Genomic DNA, 27,888 nt, shown 5'->3' on the forward strand with positions numbered 1-27,888 from the left:
CCAGGCAGGGATGGGGCTGGAGCCCAGAGGGGCAGGCCCGCGAGTGTGGGAGGGAACAGGATAGGCAGCCCCAGATGGCATGGCCAGGGAGCTGCCAACGGCGCAAGGCCTCCTCCTCCTCCCAGCCACCACTCCACTCCCTGTACCTGCCCACACTGCTGGGGTTACCATCTCCTACCCTCTTTGCCCGCTCTGTGCCAACAGGACCTGGAACAGCAGACATTTATAGGGCAGAGGACAACAGAGGAGCCGGGCTATCCATCACTACGTTTTGCAGCAATGCGGGCGCATGCTGAACGTTCACCACGCAAACCTGGAGGTGGCCCTGGCAGAGGGCTACAGCTGGCAGCTTGCCCTCAGCTGATGTCCATCCATGCCAGCTGCTCATGCAGCTAAAGCAGCTCCAGCACTGCTTGAATCTCTGCCTGCCATGCAACTGCTCCAAGCAGAGCTTCCATGTCAGGGGGAAAGCTGATCCACCCACAGGTATTTCTTCAGGTTAGCTTTAGAAGCTGCCCCATCCATGTGGCCAGACAGGACTAGCAACTGACCTCTTGGCAGCAAAAAGTTACTATTGATATGTGCTGTTATTTACGCATTTCATTTAACAAGCACAAAACCTTTTCAACTTATGAAAAGTGGTACAGACTTTTTTTTTTTAAGAACAAACACATGAATGTCTTCCATTTGTTATATCCCCAGTCCAGGTTTGGCTCTGCCCATTTTACAGATATGTATGTTTGCTCAGAGACCCAAGACAGTGGATTTCCCTATCTATTTGGCCCCAGAACTCATTGCTGGCCATTTCCACGGCTCCTCATAAATAGGAATCTGAGATCCACCCAGTGCGCCAGGCAGGGCCGAGAAGGTTTTCACAAATTGCTCAAGGGTGCGTTAACAATTCCCCATATCTCTGTGGTGATGACACCAGGGCACTGATCTACAGCAAGCCTTTGGTTGCCCAGTCAATGAAATTTAAAGGTGCTTTATCACTCTGTCTCACAGATGCTGTGGGAAGCGCACTGAACATTATGCTAGCAAAAGGCCCTGAGGGTGGACATTCTGAGTTTCCAGCTCCCCAGGGAAATTCCCCTCCTCCTTGCCCTGATTAGAGAGCCAGCGTGGTGTAGCGGTTAAGGTGTTGGACTACAACCTGAGAGATCAGGGTTCGAATCCCCACACAGCCCTGAGGCTCCCTGGGTGACCTTGGGCCAGTCACCGCCTCTCAGCCTCAGAGGAAGGCAATGGGAAACCCCCTCTGAATACCGCTTACCAGGAAAACCCTATTCATAGGGTCGCCATAAGTCGGAATTGACTTGAAGGCAGTCCATTTCCATTTTTTTTGCCCTGATTGGCATGATCCCCTGGGGGGGACCATCTCTGCTTGGGGAGTCAGGCCATGAAGCGAGCCAATATAGGATCTGGCCCTGAAGTTGAGAAATCATCCATCACTGTGGCTGCAGCTGAAGAACTTCCTCCCCAGCCAGCCGGCAGCTGACGGTGACTCTTTTCCTCTCTGAAACTCCGCAGCAAGACTTCCTGGTTAGGCCAGGCCATGCGAGGGGCGGGGGAGAGAGAGTCTGAACCTGAGCATCTGAGCTGTGCCTCCCAAGTTGCAAGAAGTGCTAGGGGCCTTGCCTCTGTCAGAGCTCCTCTCCCCAGAACATTTTCACCCCTTGCCATGGAGACGGCTGCTCTCCTGAAACTCCAGCATGGCAACCTGGACCTCCAGGCTGGTGTGGAGAAGCAGTGGGACCCTGTGGACCTCACCCTGGAACGTGGAGACCAGACACCTGACGAGCTGGACATTGCACTGACTTTTCCCAGGTGGGTCATAGGATTTATTTATTTATTTAACAATATCTATTTACCCCTTAATCAACAAAAACCTCTAAGCACTTTACATAAAACAATATGAAAACATTCATTAAAATACCAATAAAATCAAATGTCCAAAACAAGTTGACATAAAGTTTATCAAGATATAAAATCAGCAGTTTTAAAATGAATGTACATGCTAAAATAACATGTCTGGGTAGGCTGTTTAAATAAAGGTTTCCGCAGGTGCCAAAAACTATTCAGCAAAGGTACCTACCCAATGTTAATGGGCAGGTGTTCCAGATGGTAGGGGTCGCCACTACAAAGCAGTGCAGAATGAACATTATGTGCTGCTTGTAGAAGTGCCATTTCCACAGATCCAAGTTGAGCGGGCACTTATGGGGTAGGGAGATGCTCCAAGTAAGCTGGTCCCAAGCTGTTGAGGCACTGAATTTGGCCCAGAAACAAATCAGCACCCAGCCCAGACCTCTAAGCCGAAGAAGCCTCTTGGGGGGAAGAGGATAGCAAAGGAAATCAGGTAGAATTCTTTTATCCCTCTGTATCTTAAGGAAATATCCTAGAAGTGTGAAATGGGCCACGGTGTAGACTTGATGATGCCATCTTCATCTCCTTGCACCATTTCCTAAACTGATCATTGGCTGGATACAGCAAAAGATGGAGGCTTTGCACGCTCACATGTCCATCAGTTCACCATTATGGCACCTGCAGCCCTGTTTCTTAAGATGCCTGTGGATGCTGCCTGAGCTTTGGTGCTAAGAGCCATCGGTGGTCTCAGCTCAGCCAGGGAAACTGACTGCGTGGCTCCTGGGCCAGTTGCCTTCCCAGAGTGATTGATGTTGCTTTCACTAGCTAATTAAAGGCAAATGCAATTGTTGAAAGAGGCGGAGGAGGTAGGCCAAAAGGCCTTCGGTTTCCCCAGAAAAGGCTCAGAGTAGGCAACATCTTTCAGAATGAGTTTAAGAACATAAGAACATAAGAAGAGCCTGCTGGATCAGGCCAGTGGCCCATCTAGTCCAGCATCCTGTTCTCACAGTGGCCAACCAGGTGCCCTGGGGAAGCCCGCAAGCAGGACCCGAGTGCAAGAACACTCTCCCCTCCTGAGGCTTCCGGCAACTGGTTTTCAGAAGCATGCTGCCTCTGACTAGGGTGGCAGAGCACAGCCATCATGGCTAGTAGCCATTGATAGCCCTGTCCTACACACCATGTTGTGCACACCATGTTGTGCAAAAGCTCTTCTGGGAAAGGGAGGCTGGGAAATCCCAGGGGGTGGCGCAGGGGGAGGGGATGATGTCATCCTACCTGCTTTGATTCCAGTGAGAGTTAAGAGTGGCTTCACACTGACTCTTTCGATATGCAATTAATCTTCTGTGGGATTTTTTGTCACCCTAAAACTACAGCGAGTGGGATTATTGGGTGGGTGTTGACTGTTAGGAATGGAAGCCATCCCAATGACCACTCACACATGCGCATGCACACCCACACCCCTTAAGTACACTCTGACACACATCCTTTCTGTGTTAGGCAGGAGTCTCCACCACCACCAGCACATGTGGGACCAGCTGGGCCAGAGAAGTGCGACTCGGAGGAAATCACCACTTACATCTCGGAAAACATGACAGTGACCTCGGCTGATGAAGAGAAGTTGCTCCTGCTCAGCAGGAACACAGATCTCCGGCAAATCAACAAGGAGGTGGCCATGTTGGGGGCAGCGGAATGGTTCTGGGGTGCCCGGGTGGGGGCAGACTGATAGGAGCCAACCTAGAGAGCCTTGGCAGCTGTGGGCCTAGATAAGACGCAGTCCAGAGGAAGAGCTGAGGACCAGAACGGCTGGATCCGGCTTACAGACCCTCCCAACCAGTGTTTTATGGCAGGAGTCTTGTGCAACATGTTCTTGACCCAAAAGCAGTGCATTCATGGTGGATTTATTCTGCCTTCATTTGTTCTGCGATGCTTTCACCAATGCGACCACATTATTTCTGTCTGCAACAAAAGCGGGTCAAAAATAAACCAGAATATAAAATGTTATGGGACTAGCAGGAAGTGACAGGATATGTGCTAACTGGGGATGAAGCAGCGTGACTGCCTCAGAACTTTTGCCAGCACAGACAGTATTGAAAGTGGGCCTGCGTGTGACACCCACACACCACACACACACACACACACACAGTAGCATCATGAGCACAAATCATTATGAATGTGCAATAAAAAGGATGTCTGGAGAGGCCCTGATGCAGGAGTCTAAACAAGGGCTTGGCAGACACTGTAGGCTACTATGTCCCTTTTGGTTCGTATCCTCCCACTATTGTGCTCATCTCCTGCTTGTGGGCTTCCCATAATGGGCATCTGGCCACTGTGAGAACAGGAGGCTGGACTAGATGGGCTACTGGTCTGGTCCAGCAGTCAGTAGGCTCTTCTGATGTTCTATACATGAACTCACTTCACCTATGGATCTTTTTAAAGCGGGGAGGGGGGGAATAGCCCCACGATGACCAGAATGCAAAAAAAGCCCAGTTTTAATCCTCAGCCACTCCAGGTAAAGCAAGCATGGGGAATCTGGTGCCCCCCAGGTGTTGTTGGACTCCACCTCCCATCAGCCCCAGCCAGCATGGCCAGCGCTCAGAGATGATGAGATTCGGGAGCCCAGTAACACCTGGAGGGTACCAAGTGCCCCACCCCTGCTTTAAGAGTGAATCTGAGGCTATCTGTGAGCTTCTTCAGGGCCCTTTCAGAGGTAGTGCCCAAGTTGGAGAATGTTCTCCCCAACAAGGACTGCTGGGCTTCAGCTCTGTGCAGGATCCATCGGTTGGTCGGTCAGTCAACCTCTCCCCCCCCCGCAGTTTTTAAAAAAGCTTTCTGAGGCTGTAAACACACTAGTCACCAGATCAAAGCATTTCCTTGGCCACACCTGAACATAAGAACATAAGAAGAGCCTGCTGGATCAGGCCAGTGGCCCATCTAGTCCAGCATCCTGTTCTCACAGTGGCCAACCAGGTGCCTTGGGGAAGCCCGCAAGCAGGACCCGAGTGCAAGAACACTCTCCCCTCCTGAGGCTTCCGGCAACTGGTTTTCAGAAGCATGCTGCCTCTGACTAGGGTGGCAGAGCACAGCCATCATGGCTAGTAGCCATTGATAGCCCTGTCCTCCATGAATTTGTCTATTCTTTTAAAGCCATCCAAGCTGGTGGCCATTACTGCATCTGGTGGGAGCAAATTCCATAGTTTAACTATGCGCTGAGTAAAGAAGTACTTCCTTTTGTCTGTCCTGAATCTTCCAACATTCAGCTTCTTGGAATGTCCACGAGTTCTAGTATTATGAGAGAGGGAGAAGAACTTTTCTCTATCCACTTTCTCAATGCCATGCATAATTTTATACACTTCTATCATGTCTCCTCTGACCCGCCTTTTCTCTAAACTAAAAAGCCCCAAATGCTGCAACCTTTCCTCGTAAGGGAGTCACTCCATCCCCTTGATCATTCTGGTTGCCCTCTTCTGAACCTTTTCCAACTCTATAATATCCTTTCTGAGATGAGGCGACCAGAACTATACACAGTATTCCAAATGCGGCCGCACCATAGATTTATACAACGGCATTATGATATCGGCTGTTTTATTTTCAATACCTTTCCTAATTATTGCTAGCATGGAATTTGCCTTTTTCACAGCTGCCGCACACTGGGTCGACATTTTCATCGTGCTGTCCACTACAACCCCGAGGTCTCTCTCCTGGTCGGTCACCGCCAGTTCAGACCCCATGAGCGTATATGTGAAATTCAGATTTTTTGCTCCAATATGCATAATTTTACACTTGTTTATATTGAATTGCATTTGCCATTTTTCCGCCCATTCACTCAGGTTGGAGAGGTCTTTTTGGAGCTCTTCGCAATCCCTTTTTGTTTTAACAACCCTGAACAATTTAGTGTCGTCAGCAAACTTGGCCACTTCACTGCTCACTCCTAATTCTAGGTCATTAATGAACAAGTTGAAAAGTACAGGTCCCAATACCGATCCTTGAGGGACTCCACTTTCTACAGCCCTCCATTGGGAGAACTGTCTGTTTATTCCTACTCTCTGCTTTCTGCTTCTTAACCAATTCCTTATCCACAAGAGGACCTCTCCTCTTATTCCATGACTGCTAAGCTTCCTCAGAAGCCTTTGGTGAGGTACCTTGTCAAACGCTTTTTGAAAGTCTAAGTACACTATGTCCACTGGATCACCTCTATCTATATGCTTGTTGACATGCTCAAAGAATTCTAATAGGTTACTGAGACAGGACTTTCCCTTGCAGAAGCCATGCTGGCTCTGCTTCAGCAAGGCTTGTTCTTCTATGTGCTTAGTTAATCTAGCTTTAATAATACTTTCTACCAGTTTTCCAGGGACAGAAGTTAAGCTAACTGGCCTGTAATTTCCGGGATCCCCTCTGGATCCCTTTTTGAAGATTGGCGTTACATTTGCCACTTTCCAGTCCTCAGGCACGGAGGAGGACCCGAGGGACAAGTTACATATTTTAGTTAGCAGATCAGCAATTTCACCTTTGAGTTCTTTGAGAACTCTCGGGTGCATGCCATCCGGGCCCGGTGATTTGTCAGTTTTTATATTGTCCATTAAGCTTAGAACTTCCTCTCTCGTTACCACTATTTGTCTTAGTTCCTCAGAATCCCTTCCTGCAAATGTTAGTTCAGGTTCAGGGATCTGCCCTATATCTTCCACTGTGAAGACAGATGCAAAGAATTCATTTAGCTTCTCTGCAATCTCCTTATCGTTCTTTAGTACACCTTTGACTCCCTTATCATCCAAGGGTCCAATTGTCTCCCTAGATGGTCTCCTGCTTTGAATGTATTTATAGAATTTTTTGTTGTTGGTTTTTATGTTCTTAGCAATGTGCTCCTCAAATTCTTTTTTAGCATCCCTTATTGTCTTCTTGCATTTCTTTTGCCAGAGTTTGTGTTCTTTTTTATTTTTTTCATTCGGACAAGACTTCCATTTTCTGAAGGAAGACTTTTTGCCTCTAAGAGCTTCCTTGACTTTGCTCGTTAACCATGCTGGCATCTTCTTGGCCCTGGCGGTACCTTTTCTGATCTGCGGTATGCACTCCAGTTGAGCTTCTAATATAGTGTTTTTAAACAACTTCCAAGCATTTTCGAGTGATGTGACCCTCTGGACTTTGTTTTTCAGCTTTCTTTTTACCAATCCCCTCATTTTTGTGAAGTTTCCTCTTTTGAAGTCAAATGTGACCGTGTTGGATTCTCTTGGCAATTGGCCAGTTACATGTATGTTTAATTTAATAGCACTGTGGTCACTGCTCCCAATCGGTTCAACAACACTTACATCTCGCACCAGGCCCCGGTCCCCACTGAGGATTAAGTCCAGGGTTGCCGTCCCTCTGGTCGGTTCCATGACCAACTGGTCTAGGGAATAGTCATTTAGAATATCTAGAAACTTTGCTTCTTTGTCATGACTGGAACACATATGCAGCCAGTCTATGTCCGGGTAGTTGAAGTCACCCATTACTACCACATTTCCTAGTTTGGATGCTTCCTCAATTTCATATCTCATCTCAAGGTCTCCCTGAGCATTTTGATCAGGGGGACGATAGATCGTTCCCAGTATTAAGTCCCTCCTGGGGCACGGTATCACCACCCACAACGATTCTGTGGAGGAGTCTGCCTCTTTTGGGGTTTCGAGCTTGCTGGATTCAATGCCTTCTTTCACGTATAGAGCGACTCCGCCACCAATACGTCCTTCCCTGTCCTTCTGATATAGTTTATATCCAGGGATAACCGTATCCCACTGGTTTTCTCCATTCCACCAGGTCTCGGTTATGCTCACTATATCAATGCTCTTCTCTAAGACCAAGCACTCCAGTTCTCCCATCTTGGTTCAGAGGCTCCTAGCATTAGCGTACAGGCACTTGTAAGCAGTGTCTCTCTTCAAGTGTCTTTGGCACTTGTGGTTAGGCCTGTGGTAATCTTGCTCTTCTGAATTTATATCCTGTGCCCCTGCTCTCACAATGCCTACTTCTAGGCCTACCCCTTTTAAAACTTCATCATTTCTTTCGTTTTTATCCCAGGGGGGAGGTTTATTCCGAACCGGACCTTTCTCAGCTCCTGTCGGGTTTCCCCCCTCAGTCAGTTTAAAAGCTGCTCTGCTACCTTTTTAATTTTAAGTGCCAGCAGTCTGGTTCCATTCTGGTTCAAGTGGAGCCCGTCCCTTTTGTACAGGCCCGGCTTGTCCCAAAATGTTCCCCAGTGCCTAACAAATCCGAACCCTTCCACCCGACACCATCGTCTCATCCACGCATTGAGACTGCGAAGCTGGGCCTGTCTGGCTGGTCCTGCGCGTGGAACTGGTAGCATTTCAGAGAAAGCCACCTTGGAGGTCCTGGCTTTCAGCATCCTACCTAGCAACCTAAATTTTGCTTCCAGGACCTCACGGCTGCATTTCCCCATGTCGTTGGTGCCAACGTGCACCACAACCACTGACTCCTTCCCAGCACTGTCTACCAAACTATCTAAACGACGGGCGATATCCGCAACCTTCGCACCAGGCAGGCAAAACACCTTGCGGTCTACATGCCCATCACACACCCCACTGTCTATGTTCCTAATGATCGAATCACCCACTACAAGGATCCCTCCACCCCCTGGAGATATATCCTCGGCACGAGAGGATAGCTGCTCATCCCCCAAGGAATGGGTCCCTTCTAAGGGATCGTTTCCCTCTTCCTCAGCTGGATGCTCTCCTTCCCCGAGACCATCGTTCTCCATGATAGCAGGAGAGCTATCATCGTCGGAGTGGGACACAGCTATAACGTCCCTGAAGGCCTCCTCCACACACCTCTCTGCCTCTCTCAGCTTTTCCAGGTCCGCCACCTTGGCCTCAAGGAAATGAAGTTGATCCCGGAGAGCCAGGAGCTCATTGCACCGAGAGCACACCCACGACTTCTGTCCAACAGGCAGATAGTCGTACATGCTGCAGGCGGTGCAAAACACTGGAAAGCCCCCACATATTCTTACCTGCATAGTTTTGTTTAAGGTTTATTATGTCAATGGGTTGGAGACTGCGGTTTAGTTGAGGTCAGGGAACAGATGGGCAGAGTAGGGGGCCCTGGCCTCCTCGGCCTGCTGCCGAACTCGCTCTGCTGCTTAACTCGCCTTAACTCACCTTGACGCTTCGTCAGCTGGGGCTCCCTCTAGCTCGTGGAGCAGGCTCCCTCGCTAGGGTGCTCTGACTTTATATGTGTGGCTGGTTCCTCCCAGCTACTGCTGCCAGCCAATGATGTGTTACTTGAGGCTGATGGCTATCAGCTGGGGCTTAACTCTTTAGTATTCTCTCAGGCTTCCTTCCTTCCTGAGCGAGGGGCGGGGCTGTATAAGCTTTTGGCTGCTTTTAATCTCAGCAAGGGGCTGCACCTTCCAGGCAAGTCTTTTGTGTTTGTTGTTTTCCCACCTAGAACAGCCTGACCTTTCTTTAACCTAGGGAAACAGAGCTTGTGGTTGTGTTTCAGGAAGGCTGAAGCTGCCCTTCTTAGCAGGCCTACCCCTGGAGGGGCAACAGGTTGATCTACCAATCAGTTGCAAAATCTGTTTGAAGCAAATTTTAAAAAACCACACACTCGAGATGTTCCTACCAGTTTCTACAGTAAAAAGGGGCGGGGTTTGGCTTGCATCATGTGGCCCCATTTTCAGAAGAGAGGTGGAGACGCACTGGAGCGGGCAGAACAGGGAGTGTGTGTCTACCCTTAGAATCAGCTTACTTTGCATTATTGCAATGCTGATTTTTAAGAAGCGTTAGCTTAATGATTTGTTGGTGTGTGTTTTTTTAATCTCAGATGGACAGGTGTTCATAACATTTCCAAAGCAAACATCTGTATATATGAGAAAGCACATTAGGATTCTCTTCCCATGTGAATGATCTGTGATTGCATACCAACACCCATGTTAAAGAGGCAGTCCTCCTCTCATTCCCTCCCCAAATTGGCAAAACAGGGGCAGTGGTTCTCTAGGAGCCTGTACCAGAAAACAGGACCTGTCTGGGGTCAACAACAGGGGTTGAGGTGGCGGCAGCAGCAGCAGCAGCAGGGCGCCTTGCCAGGCCCTCTGCCTCCAAAAGGGAGGGCAGGTTGCTTCTTTTTCTCTCCCCCGAAAAACACAAATGCAGCAGCTCCCTCCCTCTCCGCCTCTTGCAGCTGATGAAGCTCAACCAGGAGTGGGGAGCCATTTACCAGGCCACCCAACTGGAGATGCAGCACAACGTGGGCAGCCTGCAAGAGGAGGTGGCCGCCCTCAAGATGCAAGTCCAGAAGCTCTCTGCAAAGTTGGAGCATGAGCAGGTGGGCATATGGGGCAGAGGCCAGGCAGGGGCCGACCCACGCCCTGCGCCAAGCACGGGAGGCCCTGTCTGCAGCAGACATTTAAAGCAGGATCATCCCACCCTAAACAGTTCCTGGCTTTCCCCAAAACAAATCCTGGGTACTGCAGCTTGTTGACGGGTGCAGAGAGTTGTTAGCAGAGGCCCCTCTTGCCCGCACAGAGCCACAATTCCCAGAGGGGTTTGCCCATCCCTCCCTCTTCCCAGGGAGCTCTGGGAACTGCAGGTCTGCGAGGGGAACAGGGGCCTCCTAACAGCTCTCAGCCCCCTTCGGAAATGACAGTTCCCAGGATTCTTTAGGGGAAGCCTGGACAGTTTAAAACTGGGACCACACTGCTTTCAGCGTGTGGTGTGGATGTGGCCTTAGGCTGGATCAGGCCGAACAGGACAGGCGGTGGGGGGTCTGGCTGGCTTCTGAGATACAAAGGACTGGAGGGGGAAGTGGAGCAAGCCTCATGGGGGGGCAGAGGGGCTTAGTATCCTGGTCTCCCTGGACATAAGGGGCATTGGCTGGGGGGCTCTGGACTGAATCATCCAGCCTGGCCTTTCGCCGTCGGAGCTGCTGAGTGCCTCTGCCATCCCCCTTCATTCCTCTTCTTCTCTCCGCTGCAGAGAAAGCGGGAGTATTATCAGCACATCCTCTTCCAGGAGATGAAATGGAGCCAGGCCTGGCAGGAGTACCTGTGGCGCCTGGACGGCCAAACGATGCACAGCCGGGAGATGCGCCCGCGCTCAGCGAGTCCCAAGAGAGCCTCCGATGCCTCCGCTGACCTGTGGGGAGGGGAGAGAAGGCTGGCGCCAGGACCAGTGGTGGCCAACTTGTGCACCCCTCCAAAGGTGACCGATTCATTCCACCACCCGCTGTTGCCTCCGGCCCTGCCCACCCCTGGCACATGGCCCCTGGAAGGTTGCCCAGAAGGCAATGTGGCCCTTGGGCTGCCAACGGATCCCCACCGGTGGCTTCTACTCCCGATACATCTCTGTGGCTGTCACTGGTGAGAGATCATAGAATCATAGAATAGTAGAGTTGGAAGGGGCCTATAAGGCCATCAAGTCCAACCCCCTGTGCAATGCAGGAATCCAAAGCATTCCCGACAGATGGCTGTCCAGGTGCAGGGTCCTGGGAGATCCAGGAAAGGAAGGAGTGCAGCCCTGCTGCTCCAGTCTCACAGAGCCGTATCCAGATTCTTGAGATGGGCGAGCTGAGCCTTGAGGAGCTAGAACTCCCCTCCCCACCACACCACACCACACCCCATCACAGATAAACAAACATAATTACAGACTGACTGGAATGTGCCCAGAGGTGAAGGAGACCTCTGAGCAGAGTTCCTGTGTTTGCATTAAAGCATGTCCTGAAGGCTTCCTGTTCCCTTCCTTAGGAATCCAAAGTATCTGCGCCCCTCCCCTGGGAGGAATTCACAGCCCCCCTGCATGCACTTCCCAGGAAGGGGAGCGTAACAAACCGTCCCCACGAGGAAGCATCTCCACGGCTCTGTGGCGGCAGCAGCACCGAAGACAAGGATCACCAGCGCTTTGCCCAGCAGAGCCGAGGCAGCACCTCAGATGCTGAGAAGAAGGTTGCTGATCTCAAGGAGCAGCTGGTGGCCCTGAAGTATCAGGTAAGGCGACCTCAAAGAGAGAATGTCAAGAGCTCACCAAGGAAACACTTGGATTGCGGCTGCAGCAGCAGCAGCAGCAGCAGGAACTGGAGAAATTGTCCCCCGGGGCCCTGTCTTGTGTGGCGTGAAGAGTCGGCAAGGAGGAGTGACGGGGGTGGGGGTGGGGTGGGGCACAAGGGGGGGAACCCAGAAAGTCTATAGTTAAAAAATGAACAAATGGACGGGGGGTCTTGGAGGGCCACGCAAACTCTTTTGGCACCACAGTACTATAGTGTGGGACCTATGGGAGCAGTTAGTGATTTTTTTTAAAAAAAGTAATTTACATTTTTAAATGTTTTTAATTAAAAAAATTTTTTTGGAGAGGCCAAAAATCCTTTTGGCATCACAGTGTGGGATCTGCAGGAGCAATCAATAATTAACTTTCTTTTAATTATTTTTAAATTACAAAATGGAAAAAATGGGAGAGAGGACACCATAAAACCTTGTGGCATCAGAACGGGAGACCCATATTTTTAAAAAACCGTAATAAAAGATCCATCTAGTCTACCTTCCTGCTTGCACAGTGTCCAGCCAGGACCTCCAGAACAAGACCCTGAGCTTCAGCCCTAGCAAGATGAGCTGCATGCCAGGGTAGAGTTCTCAGGGCTCTGTGTGTTCACCCTCAGGAACATCACATATCCAGACCCTTGCAGATGATGATGACAGGAAGGCTCTGTGCTGTGCTTTATTGCAGACAGAAATCTACAAGGCTGAATACATGACAGAGCAACAGGATCGGCAGCGAATCAAAGCAGAGAATGCCAAGCTGCAGAATAAAGAGGAGGAGATGAGGCAGCAGATGGCCTTGCTGGAGGAGCAGGTAAGCTCACCTCTTCCTTTCGCCTGTCAGCAGGAGCTGCAGCTGCAGGAGCTGCCATTGCACGAGGGAGTCTCCTACTGGGAAGAAAACCCTCCAGAATCTGGGCCAAGGCTGGGCAGCTGCAGGAGTGATGGGCTGAGGCTCCCTGACAGGACTGACTTGACGCCTCGCAGGGTGTAGCATGGGTAGCCCATCTCTCCAGACTCAGGACCCTTCCAGAGGGAAGAGTCATGGAAAAGGACAGAGTGCAGGAAAGTCAGGGAAGAGGGAGATGAAGACAGGGTCAAGGGCTGGAGAGGGGGAATCTCTGTTTTCCCCCACCCTGGAACTGCAGTCCTTGCACATCTGGATGGGAGTCCCGCCACAGTGATCTATGAGACCTGCTGCCATGTATTAGGATATGCGCAGTCTCCAGAGGGCTCCTATACAGTACTGTCAATCCATTAAATGCGGAGTCTCTTCAACCTCCAGCTGGGAAGCGCTAAGTGCCTCATCTCTCCCAAGAATGATATGGAGAGTCAAGGCCAGGGCCCAAGAATCCTGGACACACACAATCTCCTGTGTCAGGGACAGTGTAACACTGACTACAGGGCAGCAGCCTGGCCAGTGATCCACCTTAGCCAATGGCAGAGAGGGAGACCAGCAGCAGCAGCACCCCTGGAGCGCTGCTTTCCTCCTCCAGCCCTTTATGGATCACCCCCTTTCCCTGCTCTGATAAATCACTCCTGCTAGCACTTCCTTCATAGGCACTTCCGTTCCCAAGCCTCATGGCCTGGTTTTCCTTCTACCTCCCCCTCCACTTTGCGCAGCTGAAGATCTTTGAAGACGACTTCTGGAGAGAGCGATCTGACAAGCAGATACTGCAGCGCCTCCTGAAGAGGAAACCCGACACCAAGGAGAAACCCGCCATCCCAGAGCATCGCTGCAGTGGGGGCGAGAAGCCTGTGGCACCCACTTCCCCATCCCCCTGGCGTGGGTGCTGTGGCTGCAGCTGCCACGGTGGGACCCATGGCCGGAGAAGTGCCATAAGCACCCCCAGGCCCCCAAAGCCAGGCCCTCGGCCCCCTACTTCTTCAGGGACTGCTAAGGGCTAACCTCCTCGGGTCGGTATAAAAAGCAACTGGAGCATGCCACAGGGAGTGCCACCTCTGCCTTTGCCACCCGCTCCCCTCTTGCTTATGGCAGGCCCACCAGGAGGGGTCCCAGCCCAAGGGCAAAGCAGGCTGGCAAATCCTTGCTGGCCAGACTCCCCTCGGCTTGCCTTCCAGCGTTGGCACAGGCCTCCTCCATTAAAATGGCAGGCAGGGCCACCCAGCCAGGCCTGCCCTTTTAGTGGGACGATCACACTGGCCTGATCCAGCTGGTCGCAGTGCCTGGTTGGCATCCTGGGTAGATATAAGGGCAGCAGTGAGTCAGAGAAGGCTCTAAAAGAGGATTAGACAAATGCATGGATAAGGCGAGTAGCAGCTGCTGGCCATGATCCCTCCACTAGGCACCAGTTGCTGGAAACAGCAGGAAGCAGGAGTGCTCTTGCACTCGGGTCCGGCTTCTGGGCTTCCCGAGGGGCACCACAAGGGGCACCACAGTGAGGAAGGATGCCTGCCTAGAGGGGCCACTGGCCCAATCCAGCAGGCTGTTCTTCTAAGGGATGCTCATTTGTTAAAATCTTCAGAGAGAGCAGGAAGCATTTATTCAGGTCCGTACCAAAACAACAGAGTGCTTCAAGGTGAACCGTAACAAGGGTGGCTACAGGATGTGTTGACGGATCACAGCTCTGAGGCGACTCAGAAAAAGAGTTGGGGTGGGCTGCTTGAATTAAGGCAGATGGGACTTGTACTCCAAAATATCTGGAAGGCACAAGGCTGGCCTAAGGATTTTCAGCTCACGGGAAAGCCTCTGGTGAAGAAATAAGCTCCCTCCTACTTTAAATCATCACAACCAATCAGCATAGCAGTGGAGTACCCAGTGAAGCCAGTAACCCTGTGAAAATTGATGAGCATCCATGGGAAAGGAGAGGCTTACCGGCAGGAAGCAGCAGAAATTCTTGGGAATTTCCCAGTATGGCTTATTGGGATCTATAGTGGATTCAGGGCAAAAAAACCAGCCAGAAATTGTTAGCATTTGATTTACTGTGGCAAGCCTAGAGAGAGAGTTTGTAAGTGAAGTAGGGCGGGAGGCCCATGGGGAAGAGAGCAATGGGGTGAAGCTCTGAATACTCTGTACTTGGTACAATTCACTCACTTGGCCAGGCTCCAGCAAGAGATGAAGATTATGAAAACCGGAACCATTTTATTATCTTTAAACAAGATCCATGGAAGTAACTTGCCCAAAATAAGATAAGTATAGCTTACTTTTCTGAAAAGTAACTTTATTTCCCACTTGCACATAGGGCTGCTAGACATCAGCCATCTAGGGTCACATGCACCCGACCTCAGCAGCACAATGCACTCTGCTGGACAGAATGCAGTATTACTTGGGTGATATTTAAACTGACCGCATTCTAAATGACTTGTGGATACAGTCAGCTGTGTTCTGTTTTTCTGAATGGAATGAACTCCGAAGCTGTAGTAAAACTAGAGAGGTACAATCTCTAGGAAAATCCAGTCCTAGGAGAGGATGGCAGTGTGTGGAGCAGTGCACCTCATGACGAGAACCTCCTTTCTGGCTAGTTACCCTGGGATGTTTGCACGTTTTCTGGAATATTCTGCTGAAGTGCCCCCCACATCACACAACAGCAGTTCAGAGCAGACCCAGGGATCCCGTGAGAACCAGCCTTAAACAACGGGTGGGTGTGCAAGGCTCAGAATAATTGTGCCTGCTGTCCTCAGTGGTAATGAGGAACTTATACCATTCATGGCCTGTAATGGACAAAACAAGAGGAATCCTCATGAAGAAGAAAATGCACATATATACATTAACACACACAACATCCCAGAGCTCTGGAATCTCAGTCCCTGGTAACAAAATTTATTGTCATGATTGAAGACAAGGAGAAGTTTTATAAATGTACTCTAGCAACCTGTTGATAAAATAGTAAATACTCCATCTTTGTAGTTTAACATCAGTTGGAACATGGCAAGGCGGTGGGAAAGGGTTGGCTGCAAGTAACTATCAGGCCAGGAGCAAATCCCTCCCCCCCAAATGCCTCCGCAGGAGACCTTCCCCAATGCTCCCAGCAGCAGTTCCAGAAGGTCCACAGTGCCTCCCTCACATCGCCTGGCGGACCAGCATCCGACGTTAAGAGAAAAGAACAAGATTGTGGTGGAAAGCTGCACACCCATTTCAAAGCCCACAAAATAGACACCCACAATGTTAGAGAGTCTCCTAGGAAAAGAGCAGTTCATCCGTACGCGCCTGGGAGATGCTCAGCGCATGAGCAGGCTGTGCTTTGGCCCGTCCACCCTCTCCAGCTTCTCAAAATGCTTTCTGGCGTTGCGTATGTTGATCAATGTCGCCGCAGAAGCTGAAAGAGAAGACGATGCGAGATGAACCACAGCAGTGTCCTTGGGGGGGGGGGTGTGCACAGAAGCAGAACAGGCTCTGTTAAAAAGGCAGCTGGGAGGGCCCCAGAACAGCACTTTTAAACTTACGTATGGAAGGATCCGACATGACGACCATCACGTAAGTGTTTGACGTAAAGATATCAATGAAGGCTGCAAAATTGGAGTTCCTGACCTCCATGCTCTGGAAAGATGCAGCAAGTTTACTGGGGGGGGCAGGAAGGAAGAACACCGGTCAGCCTGCAATCCACAGGTGCTCTCTACAGTTTAGAGAAATCTTATGAGTTACACGGATGCACCACTGTGGGGTGTGTGGATTCGGGCCAGTTCACACAAGAGCTGTTTCAATGAGAACCTTGCCACTAGCAGACCAGAGCATGTACTGTCATCCATCTTTGGGAGTCAACCCTTAAAAAGGCGATTTCTGCCTGGTGAGCAGTCAGAGTGGGCTCTGAATAAAAGCAGCATCTCTGCAAGTAGCAGACTGGATTTGGCTCTGGAAGGGATTTCAATCATGCTCTGGAACTGCAAGAACCACCCAAATCCTCTTTGAAGGTCAACTCTCCCTCCCCCCATAAATCTTACTGTACAGGAAACTGCAAGAGAATCACCCCCCAGTGCCAGAGGATCATTTTGGCCTGTTTAGGAGGCCACTTTCCAAAGTCAGAAAATGACTGAAAAGGTAAACTCAGCAAGGAAGGAAGCTCATTGTGGAAAACAATCCCAGAGCCACCCATGGAGTCACTGCCAAGGCACCTTCTTCTGGCCCAAGGCAGAGTTTTCCAAACAGCAGTCACAAGTAACATGCTCTCACCTGCAGCTAAGCTTGAATTGTTTAATAATGTTGCTGATTTTCTCAAATCTGTGGATATCACGCTGTTCTTTACATTGATAGTGGGAAATTACCTGTCATGTCCAAGGAAAAAGATGGACACCATTAGTTCCATCAGAAAAACATAACAGAAACAAGCACTCCACCTGCATGGCAGAGACTCAGCCAATAGAGGGAGATGCAGAGAGAGAAAGACTCAGGACCCTCCAGACGTCTTAGGGTGTCAGGAGAGCACTTTCCACATACTATCCAAAAAACAGAAAGGATCTGAGAACATCACTCTTGGACTGCAGAACGGGAAACACCACCAGTTTTCCTGGGAGGGGGGAGGAGCTTTATGTTCATCCCACCAAGTCTATGGGAAAGAAAGCTCTGCCCCCCAGAAATCTGGGTATCCTCCCCCATGCAGCTTTGCATCAAGGTGGGGCAAAGACCTTGTGGGTGCCCCATGGAAAAGCAAGACCAAATGGTGGCTAAAGCACCAGGCTTGATTCTGGGAGAACAGAGTCGCTATCTTGTCATTGGCCATCCCTTCCTTGAACAAACTCCTGTTTGGAAAATGGGAACCCCAGAGCAAACACTTTGGTTTTCTTGCATGGAAGAATGAGATCACGTGCTCTGGGCTGGCTCTCTGCTGTGGGCCAATTAAACCCAGAAGAGAGAGAGACATGAGTGCTCGCTCGCTCTCACCAGGAAAGTCGCTCTTTCAAACAGAAGAACTTCGTCGGCTTCAATGATCTGAGCAAAGTTCCTGAGGTTCATCTCCAACTGCTGGACGTTGGGAATCAGCTGGTAGACTATACTGGACCACGCCTGCCCAAAGAGAAAGCACAGATTAGCCACCAACTCCATGGGCACATGGCAGAAGTGGCGCAAGAGTCAGCCACAGCCCCAAGGGTGGCTGCTAAGCAGCAGATAGCCCATGGGACAAGTCTGAAGTTTAGAGGGGGGGGGCAGACTTGCTCCAGCCAAAGCAGCTCTTTTTTTCAAGTCCACTGGAGTTTGAGGAAATTACTAGCGGGGCAGAACATGGAGCAGAGAGATCCATTTAAAGCAGAAGCTGCAGAGGTTCGACTCCACATTCAGTGACTCAGCCTCTCCTCCCCCAAAATCTCACCCCCTGAAAAGGCAACGTGTGTTAAAGCTCTGGTTGGGCAAACAGGTCAGAGGAGCCATAGTTCTCGCAGGTGCAGTCCAAACTTCTGTTGTGGAGCCAGAGAACAGGCGTGGAGAAGACAATGTTTCATGGCACCTTTGGAGACCCGTCTATGGTTGCGTTGACTTAGGGGGAAAGGCAAGGGACCCGTCAAATTCATCCCATTGTGTGGGGTGGACTACATGATCCACACACAAACCTATCAGAAGGTAGGGCACCACCATACCTACACTTGAGAACAGCTCCTGGGATCTTGGTGCCTCTTTTCAGTTTAAGAAAGGGGAACCAAGTATTTTTTGTGTTTTGTAAAGCGCTCTGTGTGGCCTCACAGTAATTAAGCTACTCAAAACATCCCCAGCAGCCCCTCAAACTTTCCTTGAAAGCCTCAATAGGAAGAATATCGCACCAGCATCCTAGCAAACGTATCCCTTTCCTGGCCCAACTTACGTGCAGACCAAGTTTTTCTTACAGTTTTCCTGCAAGTTTTAACAAGCGGTGCGCATACTCTAGCCATAAACTCAAATCCCAAGACTTGAACAAGGGTTAGGGTTTTCCACCTTCCTTTCTGTTATCATATATTCTGGGTTTGCTAGCCATGCAGAGACCCAAGGAACTGTGGAGAACCTCCAGCCACTAGGAATCCTACTTAAGGGGTGCCTGAGATTTCAAGATGTGATGCCCACGCACTTTCAAGCCTGCTTTTGTAATCATAAGGGATAGAACTTGCTCTTTTAAAAATTAAAACAGAAGGATTCTCCAGAAGCTGAACTGCACATCCAATGTTATAATCTGCAGTCTCTCTCTCTCTCTCACTCACACACACACACACACACACACACACAGAGAGAGAGAGAGAGAGAGAGAGAGAGAGAGAGAGAGCCTGTTGTTACCTGTAATGAGAAATAATCCTATTAAAAACCATCCACACTTCCTCACATACAAGCCTGATCTTCTCCCCTGAAGTTACGAAAGCCCTTCTGGTGTATCTCTTTAGCAACTTAGCAAAACAGCCACACGCCCACTAGGCATGGAATGCCCAGGTGCTGCCATCCCCAGGCAAAACACAGGCCGCCCTGGGCAGCCACAGATGGGAGCCTTTAGAGGCTGCATTAATGCTGTGGGAGGTGGCTCTATGGCACTAGGCCGAGAGCCTGCAGCCATGCAGTCAGAGCAAATCCAAGGACCACCAGGAGAAGGGATGCCAATTCAACGGGAGAGAAAGCACACCATGAGGCCTGACCTCATGGCCAAAAGGCTGCACAGGTTACAATGTTACACTAACCCAGGGCACACTTTTCCCCCCAAGATAATATTGAGGGATTAAGGGAGGGAGGGGCACCTGAGCACTGTCCAAGTGGCGGCTCACATCACTGCCACATTATTATAATGAAGAATTAGATTTTTAGGTCACCCTTCCTCCAAAGAGCTCAGGCTGGCAGACATGACACCCTCCACTCTCTCTCTCTCTCTCTCTCTCACACACACACACACACACACACACACACTCTCTCTCTCTCTCTCTATCTTATCCTCACAGCAGCCCTGAGTGGCAGGCTAGGCGACAACAGGACCAAGGGCATCCCTTAGGCTTTGAGGGTGAAGGGGGAGGATTCGAACTTGGGTCTTCCTGGCCTGTCCAACACTAACCACCCACACTATACTAGCTCTGCAGGGCGTACATGGAGGGCAGACACAGCAGGACAAACCTTGTAGAGCGTTTCATCCCAGATTGACGTTCTGAAGCAGGCACACTCCAACGGGCGGGACAGACGCTTCAAATCCTCTTCCCTCTCTTTGAAAATCTAGTGGAGGAAAAATTCAACACCACCTCCAGGTAAGGACAAACCCTGCTGATGTGCAGGTGCTTCGGAACCTTCTTGAAAACCAATACACTGCCTGGGAGGCTGGGAGGGGTAAGAGGAGGGCAAATACACATGCTAGGAGGCAATGCTCCCTGCTGGGTGGGCAAGCAGAGGGGGCTGCAGGTCAACAAAAGTCCTGCATGGGGAAGGAAGAAAGGAACCGCCTGTCAGAAGGTCAGCAAGAGACTGGATCGCCTTCTCTCCATTTCTACAACTGAGGAATTCCATTCATACAAACAGCTGTTTGCAGAGAACACAGAACTTTTGGCAAGGAAGGAGGAGGGAGGGAGTTTTGCACAAGAGAGGAGCCCAGATGCTGTGGCTGCCTTTGGCAAATGTGACAACAGCAAGCTGACACCCTGCACCTTCAGGGCTGTGTGAGTCCACAGACACGGGAAAGAGGGTGACCTGAAGCTATCCCAAAGCAGCTACAGTTCCAGAGGTTACCCTTGCAAGTAAAAAAATATCTGGAGTCACTCCAGAGAGAGGAGGAAGAGATGCAGCCGTAGCAACTTTTTCGGTATGAACAGCTCCTCACCAGATCGCGCTGGTCCTCCTGCACCAAGTCCATCTTGTGCACGAGGCAGAAGATTTTGGCATCGGACGAGTTTTGAAGAATGGCCTCCAGGCACGACTGGTAGTAGTGCATGTCCTTCTCCAGCTCTCTGCTCTCCACATCGAAGACATAGATCAGGACCTCCACATTGCGGAAAATGTTATCGCGCTGGCTGGTGAAGTAGTTCTCCATGAAGGTGTCCTGTCTGCGAAAGGGAAGAGAAGCCAAGGGGGGGAAAACTGTTTGAGCCACCAGTACAGCTGCAAGAAGCCTCTGTTTTTCCAGACATCCCCACCCCTGGGCTCTTTCCTCCAGACTTCCAGGCAAGGTGCTCCTTCTCCTACGCTTCATACAGCTGTTGGTCTCAGAGCTGCAGTTTCCAAGGCTCTCAAAGCAAGGCCGGGGTGCATTTTTGGAAGGCTTCAAGCTCACTTCTGTTCAAAACCCAACTCAAGTGCTCCCTGCACCTATTATGTCCATTTTAGATGCCCACTCACAATGGCCACCCTCTCAAACATCGAAAGGCAAGAATTAAAGAAGTACCTACCCGCCACAGTCCCATAAGTTTAACACCAAGTTGCCCAGGAATCGAACATGCGAGTGCTCCACATCAACTGGAAAACAAGAAGACCCGAGGATGCTGGTCACTGCACTGCCAACGCATGACACAAGCAGTAGCAGCAGTACCACCAGAAGCAGCTTTTAGAAAGCCACAGAACAGCACAAATGTACTTGCACATGTACACACACAGCTTGGCAAGCCTTGGGGGGGTGCTTAGTCTGGAGAAGAGGAGGCCTAAAAGGAGGAGTGGGGAACTTCCAGCCTGTGGGTCCAGGTGGCTTGGGGCAAACCACACCACCTTGCCCATGCCTGACATCATATAAGACATCAGGCTCAGGAAATGTCCAGCTGCAGCTAAAACGAAACGAACAAACAAGCAGGGATCAATTCTTATGCTTTAATTTGGATCCCTGCACTGAGCAAAGGGTTGGACTCGATGGCCTCACAGGCACCTTCCAACTCTACAGTTCTGTGATTCTATGAATTCTTCCTTTAAAACAGGGTTGGGACACCTCAGGCCCAGGAGCTGAATCTGGCCCTCCAAGCTTCTTTATCTGCCCCTCGGGACTCTCTGCAGCCACAGCCCCCCCTGGCCTTGCTTTGCATGCTCTTTGAGTGTTTTTGCCTGGCTGGGGCACATCCTCAAACTCTGACATTGCCTCTTGCATGAAGGATATAGAAGAGTGGGTGAGCATGTGCAGCAACTAACCTACTGTACAAAGGTTACCAAAAAAATGTTCATTGCTCCACCCATTTTTGTCTCTGCCCCCCAAAAAAAATTACCCAGAAAAGAATATGTACCTCAGGCTGGAAAAGGTTCCCCCACCCCTGCTTTAAATCACCAACTTGAATGCAAGCTGGTGATTCCAAGCTTTTTCCTCTCCAGGCACAGCTTGAGTCATGTCCTCCGCCCCCCCCAAAAAATATCCATTTACCTTCCAAAGCAAGTCTTGCTGTAAGTGCTGAACAGCTGATTTGCACTTACTGCAAGCAGTTTTGAAGGTGGGTCACCTGACATTAGAGTGATGTCAGGTGATTGACAGGTGTGTGTCCCACCCACCTATCAAAATGGCCCTTTCTCCACCCCTGCTTTAAGAGAAAGCATGAAAACTGCCTCCAAATATCTGAGGGGCTGCCATGTAAAAGATGGAGCAGACTTTGTTCACTCTTGCTCCAGGTGGTAGGAAAAGGAACCATGGGTGGAAGTTGCAGGAAAGCAGATTTTGGCTAAATATTTAAGCAGAGGCTGGTCAGCCCATCTGTGAGGGATGCTGTTGTTGCATCTTGCAGTGCAGATCCTGCACTGAGCAGGAAGTTGGGCCAGATCAGAAGTGGCTAACCTACATCCCTCTAGAGGAGACTGGACTACAATTCCCATCATCCCCAACCACGGCCATGTTAACTGGGAGACGTGGTGCATCAACATGTGGAGAACCACAGGTTAGGCATTCCTGGGCTAGATGATTTCCAAGGCCTCTTACAGCACTGTCATTTCATGATTCTATGAATAGAAGTGCAGAATCGATGCTTACTTTGTTGCTAGGCACAGGCAAACATGAGCCCATTTGCAAGAGAAGTAAGTCCCATCCCTGCCCATCCAGAATGCCACCGTTCCCAAAGCCTTTTTCAGGGTGCAAGAAGTCCTGTCAGTTCCCACCTTCTAACAAACATGAAGCCCTTTCAGAACCCCATAAAACAGCTGGAGGGATGACAACGGAACAAGAGGCTCTCTAAGATTTTCCTGAATCTGTTTGCCGCTAGTCGGGTTAACCCCACTTCAGAAAGGAAGCAACAGGAGAAGATGAAAAGGTTTCCATCCTACCAGGAAGCAGCAGCTATGCTCTGAATGATCTCCGAAGCCCTCTCTCTGCATGACCCCAAGGCTACACATGGAAGGACATCCTTGGCTTATCTGGGAGGCTCCACTAGAGCATCAAGAGGGAAAGTTGGAGCATAGCTGGATCCAACGTAAGCACAAGGAAGCCAGGCAGCACTGAGTGGCTCTGGCTTCCTACAAGGCAGGTGTGGGGAACCTGGTTTCCTCCAGAAGTTGTTGGACTCCCATTATCCCCAGCCAGCAAGAGCAACAGGCAGGGGAGCTGGGAGCTGTAATCCAATGCCATCCGGAGGACCCTGGGTTAGCCACTCCTGCTACAGTGACGACTCCCCATCCCATTTGCTGAAGCGCTTCTTGGCAGACCTTCCTCACTGTCCCCATCCAGACTGCTGTGGTCCTGGGCTTCACAAACCATTCTGGCGAGTTACTTCGATTTACACACAAAGGGAGGAAAACAAAATAGCCTCACACTTTGAAACAGGCAACCTTAGGAACCGCAGCAAAACCCAGCAGAGCCCAAGACCAAGACCCAGTGAGCAGCGATTCTTACTTGTAGCTCCAAGGCGCCGTGTGTCTCGTGCAATGTAGTTTGCGAAAATAATGGATCTCATGCTGGTCTTCCCAGACCCACTTTTCCCCATCAAAAGCACCTGGTGTGGAGGGAGGGTAGAGGAGAGAAGAGGCCAAGATTATCAAGAAGGATGGCTTCTCAACAGCCCCCTGATGAAGACAAAATAATTTCCACTGCCCTGGGAAGGGAAAATGAGCTTGCCTAGGAATGAACTCTGAAAACTGCTCTGTCACTCAACCCCCACAAGGGAAACATCATTCCACTTTATCCAAAGTCAAGGCAGAGGGAAGTCCAGCTCTTACCTTTTTCTTCATGGCTGTGTTCGGCATCCCACACCTGCAAAGATAAAGCAAGAGACGACAGGCAGGCTGTCAGCTGCGTGCTCATAGTGCCTCAGTCACAAGGCTCCATGCCTCTTACACCTACAGCTGTGGGAATGTTGGCAGCAAAGAAGCACTTCCCCTGCCAGTGGAGAACAGCCCTCCTGAGGCAAAGCACATGAGGCCTTTCCTTTTGTCCTAGGCAAAATACGAGAACAAGCAAAAGCAGAAGCCAGCAGCTCATCTAGTCCAACATCCTGTTCTCAAAGTGGCCAACCAGATGCCCACGGAAAGCCCGCAAGCAGGACGCAAAGGCAACAGACTCGCCTCTCTTGTGGCTTCCAGCAGCTGGTATTTGGAAGCCTAGTGCCCCTGCTAGCAGCCATGGGATAGCCTTATCCTCTATGGATTTGTCTAATCCTCTTTCAAAGCCACCCAAGTGCGTGCCCATGGCTGCTTCTTGTGGGGGCGAAGGGAAACCTTTAAGTGAAGCTAGTTCAACATGCTCCCTCTACCCCTTGTGACCAGTAGCATAGTGGCAAATCCAGAAGTGCAGGGTCCCTTCACGACAGCCATGCCCCCTTACTCGCTCACTTGCTCTCCATCATCATCATCATCCTCAGTCTTTTCCGTGCATGCCTTCCCCCACAACAACAGACATCCCCAGGAACCAATCAGCATGAAAGGGGAAAATGTAAGTTACTGAGAAGAGTCTTCACAGTGGCTGACTCACCTCCTTTCACTCTGATTGGCTTCAATCCAAAGGAAAGGACAAGGAAGCATGTTGGAAGGCTTTTCTCAGTGGCTAACACGCACCCCTTTCATGCTGATTGGATCATAGGATGCTGGAGACATAGGGACCCTGCTCCCCAAAAAGTAAGGGGTCTAAGGCGCTCCCCCAAGATCCTGGATGACTACACCTCTGCTTGTCCATTCATACCAGGCAGCTAGCGTCCTGGTGTCACTCTTGGCACAATTGCCCGGTAGGTTGTGTGACACAAGGGTGCCCAGTGGGCCAACATGAAGGCAACTTTCCTATTCAACTCCTAACCCAGAGATTTAGCCCCAGAACTGTTTATTAGCAGCAGGCCTTAAAACGTTCACACTCACCCACACATACCCCAGGAAGCCACATGCCATGAACAGCAAGAATGCCGTTTCACTGGCTACATGAGCACACACACAAAACAATAAGCCCCTGAAGAGACATCTGCACATGCTACAGTCTGCAACTCACCACCTGGGAACCCCAACACCAAAGCACCTTCTATGTCTGCGTTCCCTCTGGGGCAAAGTGGCCAAGAGCTGTCCCAGCCAGACTTCCACAACCTGTGGGACTTGGAGCAACCTTTCCCAGGCTGGCACCTGACCTGTGGGAAATGAGACCATGCCTGGGAGAAAACAGATTGGGCCGGGGGCACAACCCCCCGCTCTCTCTCGCTCTCTCTCTCACGCTCTAGTTATAGCTGAGCCTTCCCGGGGGGCTCAGCCCCAGAACCTCTTTCCTGACGGGCAGAAAACCTGAGTGGACGCGAGTGTCCTTGAGCTGGTGCAGAGCGCCTTTCACCTCCCACGCAGCAGGGGAGAGGAGGGAAGGGGTCTCCCATCCCAGGCAGGCCTAGTGAGCCCCGGCACCTTTTCTCTCCCCCTTAGTCCTCCACAAGTTTACCGTTGCCCTCCCCCACTCCTTCTGGCCGGCTTCGAGCCACTTCCTTGGGGGACGGCCCCACAAGAAGAGCCAGCGGGGATGATTTCGGCGCGGGGCTCCTTTGGGGGCGCACCCAGAGCCCCCCGCCTGCCTCCTCTTCCCCCAGGCAGGCAGGCTGCCTCCTTCCCTCACCTCTGGCTCTGAACTGGGCCGGCGGCGGGGACAGCCAGAGAACCGGCGACGGCACAGAACGCGATTCCCGCTCCCTCCCCGACGTACTCCGCTGCTAGGCCTCGAAGCCTCGGCCTCGCGTGAGCCGCTCACCCAGCGCGGGACGGCCCAGCCCACAGCGGTACCTCGGGACAGTCACGTGAACAGCTGCTCCTACACTCTCTCCCTGTCCCCTTCCCTGCCGTCAGGTGACTGGTGGCCGCCTCGGTCATAGAGACCCGACCGCCTAGAGCAGCACGCTGCGGCAACCCATCATGAGCGAAGCCGAGGAGGCCATGTCTCTTAAGGGCAGGTTGCACGCCAAGGTTGCAAAATTACCTGTGAGTAACGGATTGATTCTATAAAGGAAGCCATAGACCTGCACTTACAAGATCCGAACAGGAGGGTTTATAACAGATGTTATTGGAGGTCGCTATTCATAGGGTCGCCATACGTCGAAATCGATTTGAAGGCACCTCTCACATACACGGCGCCTTGAGCCTAGGGGGGCTTTTTCTGGATAAGCACTCATATGCCTGCGATCCTATGCGCACTTCCCTGTAAGCCCCATCCTCTTCTGCTCAGTGACACTGACTTACTAGTAAATATGCAGCTGTGCAATCCCGCAAACGTTTAAGCTCACTGCTGGGGTCAGTGGGGCTTTACTCCCAGACAAGGGCGCGTAGGATCGCAGCCTAACCGTCTTTGGGAAGCGGAAGGGGGCGAAAAGGAGGGGATTCCCTCCTCCCTCCTTTTCTCAGAGTTGACAACTTAGAAAATAAGTAAATCCTGCCCCTGCCCCTGGCAGAAAGCCAGCCAGCCAGCCGGACAAGCATTCCCACGTGCAAGAAAGGCTGCCGCCAGGTCTGGCTGGCTCGCCACGGGTGCCATCGCAGCAGGACTCCCGGGCCGAGGGACAGCAATACCTTGGAAGGAAGCGAAGCGATGCGCAAGAGCGGCGGGAGGGGGCGGTCGTTAATTATTCCAGGGGTTGAACGCCACCCCAGTTTGCACCACTGTTGCCCGGTACATTTCGTGCAGAAGAGCAGTGGCGCAGGGCCGACAAAAAGCTGCCCCCCCCGGCCTGCAGGGGAGGGCGGATGCTGGTGGACCCGTACGGGGGAGGGGGTCCTGCTCCTGACACGCGCTCCGGTTTCAGACGGGTCACCGGACATCTTTTTGCATTTGCAAAGCGCCGCAGGTTCCTCCGCAGGCTGACTTGGGAGTAAGCCCGGCTCAGTGCGATGGGACCTCCTCCCCAGCCAGCGCCCACCGAGTCGCGGCCTGGGTCCCCCCTTCCTCTCCTGTTTCAGCTGAGCGGTAGCCCAGTCCTCTGGCGAACTGAGCGCGCCCCGGACTGGACCCACGGAAGCTGGTGGCTCGAGGCGCACCTAGCCCTTAAGGTCGTGAGAAGAGCCCTGGTAGACCAGACCCAAACCATTTCCCCGGTCCAGTATTCTGTCTCCAGCGGGAGCCAGCCACGAGGCCCTGGAAGCTGCCCCATTGGTTGCCCCTCCAGCAACTGACATTCAGCGGTACACTGCCCCTGAACATGGGGGTTTCATTTTACATTTTATCTTTCAGGCTGGGGTCCTCTCTTTGTTTGTTTGCCTCTTGGTCTAATGCCGTCGCCCTCCTTGGCGACGCTGGCCGTTCAGCGTCAGTGAGGGAGAAGTTATTTCCACCGAGCGGCTGGGCTCCTAAAGGGTGGGAAGGCACCCATCGAATTGCTCCAAGCATGTTGCAGAAGAATTACGTATGAGAAAAGAACCAAAAAGAAATATTCGCTCGCGGCCTCCCATATGGTCTAGCGGTTAGGATTCCTGGTTTTCACCCAGGCGGCCCGGGTTCGACTCCCGGTATGGGAAGTTGGTGTTTTTTCCCCCCCTCTCCCTTATTTTCCCCATACTACCTGTTGCAAAGCGTTCCCCCCCTCCTAAAAAAATAATTACAGGTGTTGTCTTTTTAAAGCAGGCTTTTCAACTACTCAAAAGAATCCATCTGACGTCCCAAAGACCGACGCAGGCAGCCGCGGCCGACATCTCTGACCGCCAGGAGGTGCTCCTGCACCGATTCGCTCCTCCCTTCCTTCGCGTGTGCCTGGCTAGATAGCAAAGCACCTTTGGACGACGCGAAGGAGGACAAGTCCTC

At 51.3% G+C, this 27,888-nt stretch overlaps 2 protein-coding genes and 1 non-coding gene across 11 annotated transcripts; 2 read left to right on the forward strand and 1 right to left on the reverse strand.

The window, feature by feature from the left end:
- Nucleotides 1-1,556: 1,556 nt before the first annotated feature.
- Nucleotides 1,557-19,066, forward strand: LOC133371116 (uncharacterized). Its single transcript, XM_061598113.1, has 7 exons — nucleotides 1,557-1,827; nucleotides 3,361-3,529; nucleotides 10,024-10,167; nucleotides 10,818-11,042; nucleotides 11,585-11,824; nucleotides 12,558-12,683; nucleotides 13,493-19,066. The coding sequence occupies exons 1-7, from the start codon at nucleotides 1,682-1,684 to the stop codon at nucleotides 13,775-13,777; spliced, it is 1,335 nt and encodes a 444-aa protein (XP_061454097.1). The 5' UTR covers nucleotides 1,557-1,681; the 3' UTR covers nucleotides 13,778-19,066.
- On the reverse strand, nucleotides 15,622-27,755 carry LOC133371117 (ras-related GTP-binding protein A). 9 transcript variants are annotated; one of them, XM_061598118.1, is made up of 11 exons: nucleotides 25,720-25,941; nucleotides 25,144-25,249; nucleotides 23,862-23,895; nucleotides 23,539-23,638; nucleotides 21,137-21,203; nucleotides 20,572-20,794; nucleotides 19,878-19,973; nucleotides 17,706-17,828; nucleotides 16,998-17,089; nucleotides 16,274-16,389; nucleotides 15,622-16,146 (listed from the first exon to the last, which is right to left on the reverse strand). In XM_061598118.1, exons 3-11 carry the CDS (start codon nucleotides 23,886-23,888, stop codon nucleotides 16,049-16,051), a joined length of 942 nt encoding a protein of 313 aa, XP_061454102.1. In that variant the 5' UTR covers nucleotides 23,889-23,895; nucleotides 25,144-25,249; nucleotides 25,720-25,941; the 3' UTR covers nucleotides 15,622-16,048. The 9 variants fall into 9 exon arrangements, with proteins under 9 accessions (XP_061454102.1, XP_061454101.1, XP_061454106.1 ...); XM_061598117.1 differs by having other exon boundaries at nucleotides 25,117-25,249; XM_061598122.1 differs by lacking the exons at nucleotides 25,144-25,249; nucleotides 25,720-25,941 and adding an exon at nucleotides 27,690-27,755.
- On the forward strand, nucleotides 27,534-27,605 carry TRNAE-UUC (transfer RNA glutamic acid (anticodon UUC)). Its single transcript has one exon. It is a non-coding gene; the product is annotated as a tRNA-Glu (tRNA).
- Nucleotides 27,756-27,888: the final 133 nt, after the last annotated feature.

The sequence above is a fragment of the Rhineura floridana genome, chromosome 16 (assembly GCF_030035675.1).
Source record: "Rhineura floridana isolate rRhiFlo1 chromosome 16, rRhiFlo1.hap2, whole genome shotgun sequence".
NCBI classification, from domain to species: Eukaryota; Metazoa; Chordata; class Lepidosauria; order Squamata; family Rhineuridae; genus Rhineura; species Rhineura floridana.

Bases quoted from the DNA above. Each gene is read 5' to 3' on its own strand.
- LOC133371116 (XM_061598113.1), top strand. From the start codon at position 1,682: ATGGAGACGGCTGCTCTCCTGAAACTCCAGCATGGCAACCTGGACCTC. The intron at 1,828-3,360 runs GTGGGTCATAGG...TTTCTGTGTTAG, and splicing joins ATTGCACTGACTTTTCCCAG to GCAGGAGTCTCCACCACCAC. The intron at 11,043-11,584 runs GTGACCGATTCA...TCCCTTCCTTAG, and splicing joins ACTTGTGCACCCCTCCAAAG to GAATCCAAAGTATCTGCGCC.
- LOC133371117 (XM_061598114.1), bottom strand. From the start codon at position 25,970: ATGACCGAGGCGGCCACCAGTCACCTGACGGCAGGGAAGGGGACAGGG. The intron at 23,896-25,851 runs GTGAGCGGCTCA...TTATCTTTGCAG, and splicing joins GCTGGGCCGTCCCGCGCTGG to GTGTGGGATGCCGAACACAG. The intron at 16,147-16,273 runs GTAAGTTTAAAA...CTTCTCTTTCAG, and splicing joins CATGTCGGATCCTTCCATAC to CTTCTGCGGCGACATTGATC.